This window comes from Drosophila novamexicana, unplaced genomic scaffold (genome assembly GCF_003285875.2).
Source record: "Drosophila novamexicana strain 15010-1031.04,08,12 unplaced genomic scaffold, DnovRS2.1 tig00000108-arrow-pilon, whole genome shotgun sequence".
NCBI classification, from domain to species: Eukaryota; Metazoa; Arthropoda; class Insecta; order Diptera; family Drosophilidae; genus Drosophila; species Drosophila novamexicana.
In genome coordinates this window covers 3,354,018-3,365,808 of record NW_020824772.1, presented here as the reverse complement: position 1 = coordinate 3,365,808, position 11,791 = coordinate 3,354,018, and the positions used below count along the sequence as shown (strand labels likewise).

At 38.6% G+C, this 11,791-nt stretch overlaps 3 protein-coding genes and 1 long non-coding RNA gene across 7 annotated transcripts; 1 reads left to right on the top strand and 3 right to left on the bottom strand.

Moving 5' to 3' along the window:
* Window positions 1-57: 57 nt before the first annotated feature.
* Window positions 58-2,905, bottom strand: LOC115771811 (uridine phosphorylase 1-like). 2 transcript variants are annotated; one of them, XM_030717689.1, is made up of 5 exons: window positions 2,733-2,905; window positions 2,481-2,683; window positions 420-1,103; window positions 202-360; window positions 58-135 (listed from the first exon to the last, which is right to left on the bottom strand). In XM_030717689.1, the coding sequence occupies exons 1-4, from the start codon at window positions 2,782-2,784 to the stop codon at window positions 217-219; spliced, it is 1,083 nt and encodes a 360-aa protein (XP_030573549.1). In that variant the 5' UTR covers window positions 2,785-2,905; the 3' UTR covers window positions 58-135; window positions 202-216. The 2 variants fall into 2 exon arrangements, with proteins under 2 accessions (XP_030573549.1, XP_030573548.1); XM_030717688.1 differs by lacking the exon at window positions 58-135 and having other exon boundaries at window positions 146-360.
* LOC115771818 lies at window positions 1,207-7,869 on the top strand. Of its 3 annotated transcripts, XR_004018977.1 has the most exons (4): window positions 1,790-1,942; window positions 1,992-2,068; window positions 2,138-2,305; window positions 7,578-7,869. It is a non-coding gene; the product is annotated as an uncharacterized LOC115771818 (long non-coding RNA). The 3 variants fall into 3 exon arrangements; XR_004018978.1 differs by lacking the exon at window positions 7,578-7,869 and having other exon boundaries at window positions 1,207-1,942; window positions 2,014-2,068; window positions 2,138-2,465; XR_004018976.1 differs by lacking the exon at window positions 7,578-7,869 and having other exon boundaries at window positions 1,220-1,942; window positions 2,138-2,465.
* LOC115771813 (uridine phosphorylase 1-like) lies at window positions 3,974-7,496 on the bottom strand. Its single transcript, XM_030717692.1, has 4 exons — window positions 7,477-7,496; window positions 5,950-6,073; window positions 5,172-5,519; window positions 3,974-5,109 (listed from the first exon to the last, which is right to left on the bottom strand). The coding sequence occupies exons 1-4, from the start codon at window positions 7,479-7,481 to the stop codon at window positions 4,594-4,596; spliced, it is 993 nt and encodes a 330-aa protein (XP_030573552.1). The 5' UTR covers window positions 7,482-7,496; the 3' UTR covers window positions 3,974-4,593.
* An 88-nt stretch (window positions 7,870-7,957) lies between the features above and the next one.
* On the bottom strand, window positions 7,958-11,791 carry LOC115771814 (uridine phosphorylase 1-like). Its single transcript, XM_030717693.1, has 7 exons — window positions 11,727-11,791; window positions 9,219-9,251; window positions 9,038-9,158; window positions 8,635-8,976; window positions 8,422-8,563; window positions 8,171-8,364; window positions 7,958-8,091 (listed from the first exon to the last, which is right to left on the bottom strand). Exons 2-7 carry the CDS (start codon window positions 9,227-9,229, stop codon window positions 8,005-8,007), a joined length of 897 nt encoding a protein of 298 aa, XP_030573553.1. The 5' UTR covers window positions 9,230-9,251; window positions 11,727-11,791; the 3' UTR covers window positions 7,958-8,004.

Genomic DNA, 11,791 nt, shown 5'->3' with positions numbered 1-11,791 from the left:
GGTCTCGCTTTTTTCTCTCTCTCTCGCTCTCTCTCTCGCTCTCGCGCTCTCTCTCTCTCCCTCTCACTCTATCTCTCGCATACAGTGATGCTGCGAAGTGCAATTGTAACTAAGACTTCGCTCATATACTTGAAACTGGTTGTCATAAGAAAAAAAACATTTTACTGAAAAATAAATAAATAAAGGAGTACATTCTTATACAGTTAGTGTTGACAACTAGTTCTGATCGCCACTGCAATCACATGTGTAAGAACTGTCTTCAGCCGGGGGCTCTCCGTACATTGCCTTCCGTATGTAGCGAGCGATTAGTATTTGAGGTCTTGTGTCGTAATCTTTGAGTCTCGCTGGTGGTGAGTCTATCTGCAAAAAGCCAAGAGGTCGATGATCAGTGTCCGCGACTGGGCATAGATTAGACAAACCTGGTCGCCCTCCATGCGATTGAGTAGGGTCACACAGACGACAGCGGCACGAATATTGGCCTGATTTGTGAGGCTTGCGAATGTGGTGCTCTCCATTTCGATATTGACAACTCCACTCTGAGACAATTTCTCCAGGAATGCCATCTTTTTCTCTGGCGTGTACTCGCAAAAGGCACCGTCCAGACGTGATTGTCCCTCATAGAAATCATTTGTACAGAGCGTTTTGCCCAAGACAGTGTCATAGCCATCTCCACAGGGATTAGATAGTGATCTAAGCGTCTTGGCCAAGTCCTGGTCCAGTGTGGTGGGCCGTAGCTGGGGTTGAGTTTGAACGACCACCTCATGCACGGGTCGCAATTGGCCATCCAGAGCCTCTGAAGTAATCACCACGGTGCCAGGCTCAACAGTAATGCCACCACTGGTGCCCATGCGAAAAAAGACAGGATCCTGACACTTGGCATGGAACAGGAGCTTGATGAGCTCGTGCAATACTATGCTGATTGAGGGGCCGCCAATGCCATGACTGGCGCACAGCACTGGCCCAACTTTGTACAAGGCGTATCGATGGCCTTCCGCGGAAATGTTTTTTAGCTGAACGCTTTGGCTCATCTTGAGTCCAATCTCTTTCATGATGAAATTGGCGAATTTCTCCATGCGCGATTCCGTGCCGCCCAAGCATACGAACTGTGGCCATGACAGTTGATAAATAAGCAAGAAAGGTTGCTCTAGTCGATAATGTCCGACTAGGATGTTTCCAAAAACTGAATAATATACGTACTAAAATGAGTAACGCCGAACAATAATATGCCTTAGCATTAATAAAAAATAAATTTAAAAAAAACAATAAATGAATTTCTCCCTTTCCACGATAGCTAAAAAATAAAAGTACTTGATGTGAACATACAAATTTGGTGACTTGCCCTGAATATTTGAAATTCGCTCAAAAATAGAATTTCAATTTTTATCGATTGATTGGAAACAGGGCAAGCTATCGGAAATAACCATGTACTACGCGGACGATAGGGGTCGGCGGTGCTTCTCTTTTTACAGTTGAATGAAATATTTGAGATCCCTTTGAAGCCTCTATCTATTAGTGAAAAAATAGCCATAGAAACGACCGATTTACAATATATGTATGTGTGCATACAAAGTAGATGCCGATTTTTTAACGTCACTCTCCAAAAACGCGCTCCTTCCATTCAGTTTTGAGAATCGACGAAGTTTTACAAAAATGTATTGATGTTTTACTTTGTTTTGTTTTGTTGAAGCATCGATACTTAGCGTTTGTTATGTGTCTACATTAACTACTACGGCAACGCCGGCCAGCCAGTACTCTCTTTAGGGATGGGCATTTCCTGCCCACCGTCACGAACAATCGCACAACACTAAACTAAATCTGCACATCACTAAGCAGTTGACTCAAAAACGTAAACAAAGGCTAGTGACAAAACAATGCAAAAATAAAGCTAACAAAATTTCGGCGGGTTCCTTGTTGTTGCCGTTGCACATAAACCTATCCTGTGGTAATGATCAATTTATTTTCTATCAGCAAACATAAATTCCATATTCCAGATGACTTCTATTCGAACGGCAGCATTCCCCTTCCTAACGTTAACGAATTTTTTGCCGGACATTTTCTTTTTCACTATGTGCGTATAATTGTGCGCATTTATCAAATATTATTATTAGCAAATATTATTTCTTAAACTAAATTACAGGAACAAAAGACAGACGACAAGACTTTTGCCTGTTGCCGCTGGAAACAATAATCGATTATAATTTTTTACTGAGTGAATATAATTCTCGAATTGGAAATTATGTGAGGCATATAAGTTTGAAAGATTGCTACCTTACTCTATCTAAAGAGCTCTCCGGCAGCCCAAAATGTAAGCCACAACAATATGCATCAATGTTTTATTCTAATGCATCGATATTGAGCTTTGATGTTCACCGGTAAATCGATGTACATTTCTATTTCATCTATTTCATCATCAACAATGATGCAAAAGCCAATTCAGCAATTGGCAACCCTACCAAGAAGCGTTACTTAACTCAACTTACGCGCACATCTCCGAAAACCTTTGGAAAATCAGTTGTTACTGTATCCAAGTTAAGATGGTATAAAATATCCGGATTAAGGCATTCGACGTAGGGGTTTATGTTGCCTAAAGTGGACTCCAATTCTTGCGGTTCTTCGGGATTGCAACCGTCCTTGATGTGCTTTATGAGTTCATCAATGCGTTTATTTTGTGATTTAACCATGGCTGCATAGTTGAGTTATAGGAATGACACACAAGACTAATATTTGCTCACCTTTCAGTTCGCAGACATCTTTTTCAATATCTTTACTACATTTGGTCGTCATTCTTTCAAGCTTTTAAGTGAATTTGATTTTAGTCCGAAAAAGAATTTTGAATAGCTGAAATATATTTAGAATTTAGAAAAGTTTTGTATTTGAGTAAATTCTCACATCAAGAAGTTAAGGATACATATTTCATAGATCTTGACAAAGTTTAAACTCTTAGAAAAGTCTGATTAATTTTTTAAGAGTACCAAATGAAAACAAAGATCGAGAAATAAAAACAAAAATAAAAGTTTCCTTTTGTTGTTTCCCTCAACTGTGAAACATCACTCAAATTAATTTGGCCATAGATATTTGAAAATGATTATGTGGGCCTGTTGGATGGTGAGCCAAAAATATCCATACAATTCTTTTTGGCGATTTTCTACACTTGAGGGTTGGAATTTATCAAGCTACAGTCAAAATTTCAGCTTCCCAGCTCTTAGGTTTGAGCTGAGCGTTGATGGCCAGTCTGTCAGGACAAAAAGTTTTATATAGATAATATACTTTATACGAACTTCAGCATTAATCTCAAAGGCATTAAGGCAAGTGTGGCACGCGTCACTGTGCCTCGTTTCGTACAACCAGAGCCAGAAGCTTGAAAAGGCTGCAAAAGATTGAATGACTGCTGCAGGCAAAGGCACTACTCATCAAAATGATGGACCCACACCGGCTAAGCCTGAGGCACAGCATCAGCACAACAGCTTCATCGAAAAAGAATGGTTCAAGCTAAGGCAGCCCGTAAGGTAGCCGGCATCCCATGGTGCGGCACAAGCGATGCCATCGAAGCAGGTCTGCGCCTAACAAAGTTCGGAGATCATCTCGATTTCTTCAGCAGCCGCCCTGACTGACCCTACTACAGAGCGGCGCTCCCTAAAGATATACCTGCGATATACTAACTAGGGCAATCGATTGAATCCCTTACATTATTAGGCTATGTCCACAAGAGTTTCATTGTAAATATCCCATCAGTGTACATACAACTATGCCCTTGCTTCATAGTCCTGCGCTTGATCAAATCCTCCTGATCAAATCCAGCGCACAATATGACAAAGAGATTACGCAGACGACAAAGCAAACAATCTTTAAGTTTTGAAATACATTTTGCTTTTAATATACCAATTAGTTTCATAAAATGTTTGTGATTTCATTTAAACCGATTTTATATTTGCTTCAGCTGAATTTTTACGTGTACAACTTGATTTTTTATTTATTTTTTTTTTTTTGAATTGAATAAGAGCAACTTTTGTTAATATAGCGTATGATTAGCAACATGCGAATATGCGAATGCGCATAACAATTGTTTTTGGAATTACAGCACAATATGTGTAATAGAATAATTTACGAAATTTTATATTACGATTTGAAATACATATATTAATATTTGGTTTGCCTCATTTGGAATATGCAACATAACAATTAACAATTTTTTTTTTATATTTTTGCATTTTCTTTATTACCATAGTTGCAATTAGCGATGCGATTAACAACAATTTGATTTAGTTTATATTGAAACACAACGTCACATTGAGTTTATTATTAATATTAATATGTTAATATTTAGTTTGGATAAGTTCATTCAGCTTTTAGCGTTTATACGCCAATACCTGCAGTATGCTTGTCATTAAATAAGCTAATGAGGAAGTGGTTATACGTATAGTACATAGATACACATATGGGGAAATAAAATAAGAACCTAAAGTGAATTAAACTATGGAGTGTTTAAAGGAATATTTGTATACATGAGAGTTGGTTTGACATATGAGTCAAAAGGTAACTTGAAATCATATATCCGATGTATATGCAATGATCTTTTGTATTTGGCTGCTAGCTCTAGTCATGGGCCTGTGATTCCTGCTGTACCAGCTTGAAGCGCCTCGGTGACTTTATGGATCCATGCTGTCCAAAGAGCGACTTCAGTTGGCCATGCTGGGCGAGCACCTTGCGTATATACCTGGAGACGAGTATCTGTGGACGCTGCTGCCACTCATTTATAACCTCTTTGGGCGCATTGACCTGGTCCCCATTTAGGCGATTCAGGAGCACAACGCAAACAACGGCTGCTTTGATGCCCGCATGATGTGTTAGCGCTGCGAAGATGGTGCTCTCCATTTCGATGTTGACGACGCCGTTGTCGCGCAGCTTCTCCAGATAGTTCATCTTATCGGTTTCGGTAAACTCACAGAAGGCGCCATCCAGACGTCCTTGACCCTCATAGAAGTCATTTGTGCACAGCGTCTTGCCAATGATGGTGTCGTAGGGATCATCAGCACTGGCCAGCGATTTCAGTTCACGTGCCAGCTTCTTATCCAGCTTAGCCGGACGATGCACAGTCTCGCCCAGAATTGTCTATAGAGAATTGACAATTATCATAAATAAATCAGCAGTAAGCCCAGACAACATGCACTTACAAACTCATGAGAGTTGCGCAAATGCCCATCCAACGCATCTTCAGTGATGATGACGGTGCCGCCGTCGACGCCAATGCCGCCACAGGTGCCGATGCGTATGAATATGGGATCAATGCATTTGGCATGGTACATCAGCTTGATAACCTCGTGCATCAGTATGCTAATCGAGGGGGTGCCCATGCCGTGACTGACGCATAGCACCGGACCGACTTTGTACATGGAATAGCGGTACGAGAACTCGCTAATATCCTGCAGCTGTGTTCCAGCGGGAAGCTTATAGCCGATCTCATCCATAATGAAGTGTGCGAAGTTCTCCATGCGCTTTGGTGTGCCGCCCATGCAAACGAACTGGTTGTGAACGCATTGAAAGAGCAGAATATGAAATACCGTTTAAAAAATTTAAATAATAATTCGAAAAAATTAAAAATATTAACTTGATTTTCATTATCAAGGGCAATTAACATGTCTTATAAAGTGAATCGATAATGGATATTAAGTTAAGACTGGAAACGGCAAACTTGTTTTTTTTTTCGAACTCTCACTTGCGTAATCTGATCGGGTTTAGTTGTATACCACTAATTAGCGTGTTTAGAATGCAAAGTATTCTTAACCCAAAGTATTTATGATAATGGTGACTATGAGCCATTCTCCTCAATCAAATGTCAGTTAACCTTGACATAACTTTGAACAAAGCATATATGTACATATAAAATACTAATTTATTATTAGAAGTCTTAAGAAGAAATCGTTAAAAGATCAAAGCTTGTTCAACACTCACCTTAACATCGCCAAACATTTCCCTCAGATCATGGCTCTCGCTACCGAGCGCTACGTGATATAAGATATCCTGATCCATAAGTTCAATATTGGGGTTGCGTAATTTAACTGTGCCATCGGCGTATCTGCAAGCAATAAGCGCAATGTCAACTACTGTATAATAATTTATATATACATATTTGTTTTTAATAGAAGGTGAATTCATCAATAATACAAATAATCTTAATATAAAATATTTCACTATGCACAATCAAAAGTAATCAGTTATTAATAAAGTGCATTCGTAAACATGTTTAGACGGAAATTATAGTAAGCGTCAGTTGATTTCCCGATAAGATTGTTATTTCCGAGAATTGTGAATTCCAAGAATTGGAACCATCGCATAAAGCTAATATACCCTTTAACAAATTATTAGGGTGAACTATATTTACAATATATTTTTCTGAACATTAGAGAATTTCAGAGCACATAATGGCAACCAAATGTAAAGACCAAACTATACTATTTGAATGAGTGTATCCCAAAAAAAGAATAAAGTTCTGTATATCAAATATGGTTAAAAAACAAACAGGATGTCGATATTCGATCCTTATGTTTAGTTGACAATTTTGATAACAGAGACGATGTTTAGCTCCACAATAATAGAAGAGTTTCGAACCAACGACCTTTGGCATACACAATATAAATTCCATATGTCTAGATCGGTATAATAAAACACTTAAATAAAACAACTTTAAGCGAAACCTGAAAAGCTCTGTCGGTCACACAAGATGATGAGAAATAATATAATTATCCTTTAAACTGTAGAGAAGCCCGCTTCTGTCTGTTACATAAATTTGCACAAGTTTAATTCACCGTTTTTTGTTACCTATTTTCAATGAGTATCTAAAAAAAAAACAAAAAAATAGAACCGTTTTTCGACCATCTGGATGTTAATTTCCAATAGGACACAAATTTAAGTTGCCAAAAGAGAGTACCATATGAGTTCATCACCAAACATTCCATTTTATTTGCACATATATGATGGATGGGTGCATGAATGTAAGTTGATACGAAGCCAACTTTTATGTATGCGTACAAGCCCGCCAAAGCACAGCCCCAAAATTGTACGCGTCATTTGATTAGCCTTATCAACCACCTAACAAAATATTTGAGTAGCTAAAAAGAGCTGAATATATAGATTTTAATATGTTGGGGTGTTTGTATATGTACGTTTTATGTAAATATGTATTAACCTTGATAGCAAAATTTTAAAAATGATTAGATTTCTGTGAAACATCTGATCCATAAATTAGCTAGGTTCATAGATCCAGAGGTGTCAAGTTTATCAACAAATTTTGCCGAATCATTCAACAAATGAAATTTGAGCGCTTAATAACTGTCAAAACACAAAAACAGCAGGGGATCTAGAGGTCTGTGTTCAGTTCTAGGTGTAGGTCTAGGTCTTGATATCGAAACGACACACCCACTTCAATAAATGTTTGCAGGTGTGTGGGTGTTTGTTCAAGTGCTTCTGCAATCTATTTACCTCATTTCGTACACCTTATCAGAACCGTGTCGAGCTACTTCAAGGTGGCGGCAGTCTTTTTCCGGCCAAATCACTTAATCAGTCCCCTTATGTTCCGGCAGGTGCCTGAGCACTTTGGTCACCGCTCTATAATAGGAAGCCAAATCAAATTCCAGAAACGATTGGTGAATCTACAGAGTCTCAGACCCCAAAGGAAATTCGCTGAACACTTTAGACAGTCGACATATTGGGCAGTCGGAGAAGCCGCCCAAGGATTATGATCTGGCCGAGCTGGTCAAGCCAAATCGGGTCATTAAAAGCAAAATAGCTTGTGCTGCCGAAGCACTAGGAGGCACACTGAAAACCAGAAATCCCGTTGCCAGCGCCCAAAAGGAGCAGCTGCAGCAGATGATGCAAGGGGTGTCCACAGCGCAGGCGGAGCTGCGTCTGCCGCAGAGTAACAAGAGTGGCAACAACAACAAGCTCTTAATACAGGAAATACTATGATATAAGAATAATATTTATTGATATATATGATATTTATTGAATTCAATGTAATAAATGCTGTATATAACGTCCCACAATATAAAACGGGCGCTGCTCAAATGTTTCCTTTTCGTGCATTGTAATGGACACCTGTGAAAAAATTATGCGCAGAAACAAATTAAAGGAGAGCTGAACTTTATATAACCATATGTTTTGGAAGGACTCTGACCTGATCGCCGTTCAAGCGATTAATGAGCGTTACACAAACATCAGCAGCCCTGACCCCAACCTTTTGAGTCAGCGAGGCGAACATGGTGGCCTCCATTTCGATGTTGCATATGCCCTTCTTTTGGCATTCCTTCAGGAAATCCATCTTTTCATCGTCGCTGTATTCACACACAGCGCCATCAGTGCGTCCTTGACCTGCATAGATAAAATAAAGTTGCATATTTGTCGTCATTTCATGTGGTCAGCACTTACCCTCATAGAAACAATCGGTGGACATTGTGTTGGCAATTATGGTGTTGAAGCCATCGTCAGATTTGGCGCCATATTTTAGGATCTCCTGGCAAAGTGTGTCTGGGAAACTGGCGGGTCGCACCACACGCTTTCCCAGAATGGCCTAGCCAGACGCCAGAAATAAAACAAGAAATCATTAAGAGTGAGCAGGTACTCCGTAACTTGCACACTTACAATCTCATGTTCGTTTTTTAAGTAACCATTATACGCATCCTTGGTGATTACAACGGTGCCCGGCTCAACGCCCACGCCGCCACATGTGCCAATGCGTATGAATACGGGATCCTGACACTTGGCATACTTGACCAGCTTCAGCAGCTCGTGCAGCACCACCGAGAACGTTGAGGAGCCGACACCATGGCTGACGCATAAGACGGGGCCCACCTTGTAGACAGCATAGCGTTGTCCACTTTCGCATAGATCAACAGGTTCGCTGTCGTCCTTTATGCCCAATATGGGACGCAAATAAATAGCCAACTCCCGCATACGCTTCGAAGTGCCACCCGCGCATACGGCCTAAGCAGGGGAAGGATTATAAATATTTCAGCAATCAAATTTATTCGAAGATCTCACGCACGACTATATCGCCGAATCGCTTTTGAATATCGCTAGTATCCTCTGTATTGGGCACATTGATGTTCAGATGGTATAGAAAATCAGAGGGCATCTTATTGAGATTGGGATTTTTCAGATTTACGCTGTGGGTAAAATACTTAAAGCTCGTATGCACTTTGCCATGTAACGCAATGTCCACTTACCCTCTTAACATTGTGTGTTAGTACTAGATAACGCTATAAATAATTTCAAGATAATAATGTCATATTATTTCATTGGTAAATAAAATGGGTAGACGATAGCTTATAAGCTTAAAGCTTATAAATAATGTTATTATCTAACTTGTATAAGTGGCCTGTAAAATCTTCAACCTACATTTGACATAACAGAATGGATTTTCGTAAAGTTTGATTGGATGAAAATAAAAAAGGCTTTAATGAACCTCATTTTTCGACCGATTCTTTCTATAGAGCTACATTAAATAGTAGTTATATCTTGATGTGACTTAGCTCATATAAAAACAGCTTAGTTAATGCCGAGTTTGGTCTAGATATATTGAAAAACAAAAAGCACTTTCGTATGCCAGCTATTATGATATATAGTTGTCCCATCCGGGCTGTTCGATATATGTACTGCCCGCAGAAAGACGGACAAGTGCAAAGTTCCAAGACGATAGCTTTAAAACTGAGAGAAGGAGACTGATATATATTATATTATATTTTATCTTTATATTAATTTAACTTAAGTTCAATTGCTATCTCGACATTAACTTCATAATAAGGTTCTAAATATATTTTTATTGTTCTCCGATACAAGAGCAGTCCCTGTATAGCGTTATCGCCCGACTTTTTGCTGCGTCGCGGAATCGCAACAGAGACCCCTTATCTTATTATACTCATTTTTCTGTGTAAATATACGTATGCATATATGCTTTGCTGTATGACTCGTTGCATTGGCTGAAGAAGAAGAGAAGTGCAAAAATGCACGTATTTTATGGCAATTCTGAAGAATTTCAATATTTGCTATCAACTTAACAGCCAGACGAACGACCCAACTGCAATAAAAAAACAAGAGGTTCTAGTCGGGAGCTCCCGACTAGGGGATACCCTGAACCCTCTTCTTTCAACATCAAATGCATATATATATTCTATTTTAGACGCTGTGTCAAGTTTGGTGACTCTAGCTCTTATTATTTACCAAAATTGCGCAAAAAACAGGATATCGATATCGATTCTTATCGATTGCTTGGAAACGGAGTAGGTTATCGATTATCGGAAACAAACTCGATCTGCGCGGCAACTAGGATTATCTACATCTAAAAGTATCTAGCTCTTATAGGTTCTGAGATCCTTGCATTCATACATACGGACGGACGGACAGACAGACGGACATGGCTAGATCGACTCGGCTATTGGTGCTGATCAAGAATATATATACTTTATGGGGTCGGAGATGCTTCCTTCTGCCTGTTACATATATTTGGATTTTGCACAAATACAATATACCCTTATACCCATTTTTAATGGGTTCAGGGTATAATAAAACTTATTAAAATGTCACAATGTCAACGAATGCATTACAATACAATTGCAATGCTATTTATAGAATTCAAATTGACGCGCATGAATATGTGTGTGAACATGCATTCAGCATGTGGAATGCAAATGCACACTTCTTTGTTTTTTGTCCGAACTTGATGTAATTGTACTAGAATGTTTATACAGTCTCAAAAAGACAATAGCATTAAAGTTTTGTCTTAAGTTGGTAGACAGTTCTAATTGATTTATTTATTTGAAATGTATTGAAGGATAGTTATATGACAAATTTGTTGCCTAGGTTTTTTAGACATAGCTGAATCGACTCGATCTATAATATTTGTATATATATTTGTATACTTCGAGGGTCGGGGATGCTTCCTACTGCGTGTTATTTACATTTGCACAAAGACAATTTACCCCCTTTGTCCATTTTCGATAGGTTCTGGTTATTATTCAATTCAATTCAGTTGCGTTGCCATGGGCTTCATAATGTACCTAATATATGATCGAAATCTTATCACTTTCGGACCACTTTATTTTGGAAAGCTCTTTCAAGAACCGTCCATGTGAAAGGCTGGGACGTAAACAAAACAACAAAACAACATATATGGCAGATATGCAATGGTATTTAATAGTCAGCAATCCATTCGTTCTTGCTTTGCAGTAAAGCAAATAAATATCTAAAACTACCTCGCTAAAGGGCAAAAAATGAGCGGCAAGAAATCAATAACAATATTTGTCACGAACTTACACATACATACATCTTATCTACAAAACTTTATATACACGCTTTTATATTTATATTTATATTTATATATTTAGACAAGAAAGATAGATCTATTCGAAAGTCTCCGGCTACTATTTTGGGATATAATTCGGTGCCTATTATCCGATCTTTATGAAATTGTTAAGAGATAAATCTAAATATATGTAAATACCAAACATCACGGTCGCAGTTTTACAAATAAGTTTATTAAAATGTTGAAGGGAACGGCTAAGGTATTCAAAAAGTGAACTATTCGAAATATGTGTAAATTAGACATGACTTGGTGTTACAAGCTCTTGACTTGATCTGCGCGGGCTCACACATTCAACTAGATTGGCTCGGTTGTCACAACTATATAACCTGTTCTACACACTTTCAATACGTTCTATTTATAAAACTACACTTACATTTTGCTGAAGTTTTCACGCTGTGATCGCTACGACGTCGCTTTAAATACTGCAGTATACAATTC

Excerpts from the sequence above, each read along its gene's own strand:
- LOC115771813 (XM_030717692.1), bottom strand. Across the intron at positions 5,520-5,949 it reads AAATGTTTGGCGATGTTAAG|TTCGTTTGCATGGGCGGCAC; the intron begins GTGAGTGTTGAA and ends GTTCACAACCAG. Across the intron at positions 5,110-5,171 it reads TGCGCAACTCTCATGAGTTT|ACAATTCTGGGCGAGACTGT; the intron begins GTAAGTGCATGT and ends AATTCTCTATAG.
- LOC115771811 (XM_030717689.1), bottom strand. The coding sequence starts at position 2,784 with ATGACGACCAAATGTAGTAAAGATATTGAAAAAGATGTCTGCGAACTG. Across the intron at positions 2,684-2,732 it reads AGATGTCTGCGAACTGAAAG|CCATGGTTAAATCACAAAAT; the intron begins GTGAGCAAATAT and ends TCAACTATGCAG. Across the intron at positions 1,104-2,480 it reads AGGTTTTCGGAGATGTGCGC|TTCGTATGCTTGGGCGGCAC; the intron begins GTAAGTTGAGTT and ends TCATGGCCACAG.
- LOC115771814 (XM_030717693.1), bottom strand. Across the intron at positions 8,977-9,037 it reads AGCGATTCGGCGATATAGTC|GCCGTATGCGCGGGTGGCAC; the intron begins GTGCGTGAGATC and ends TCCCCTGCTTAG. Across the intron at positions 8,564-8,634 it reads TAAAAAACGAACATGAGATT|GCCATTCTGGGAAAGCGTGT; the intron begins GTAAGTGTGCAA and ends GCGTCTGGCTAG.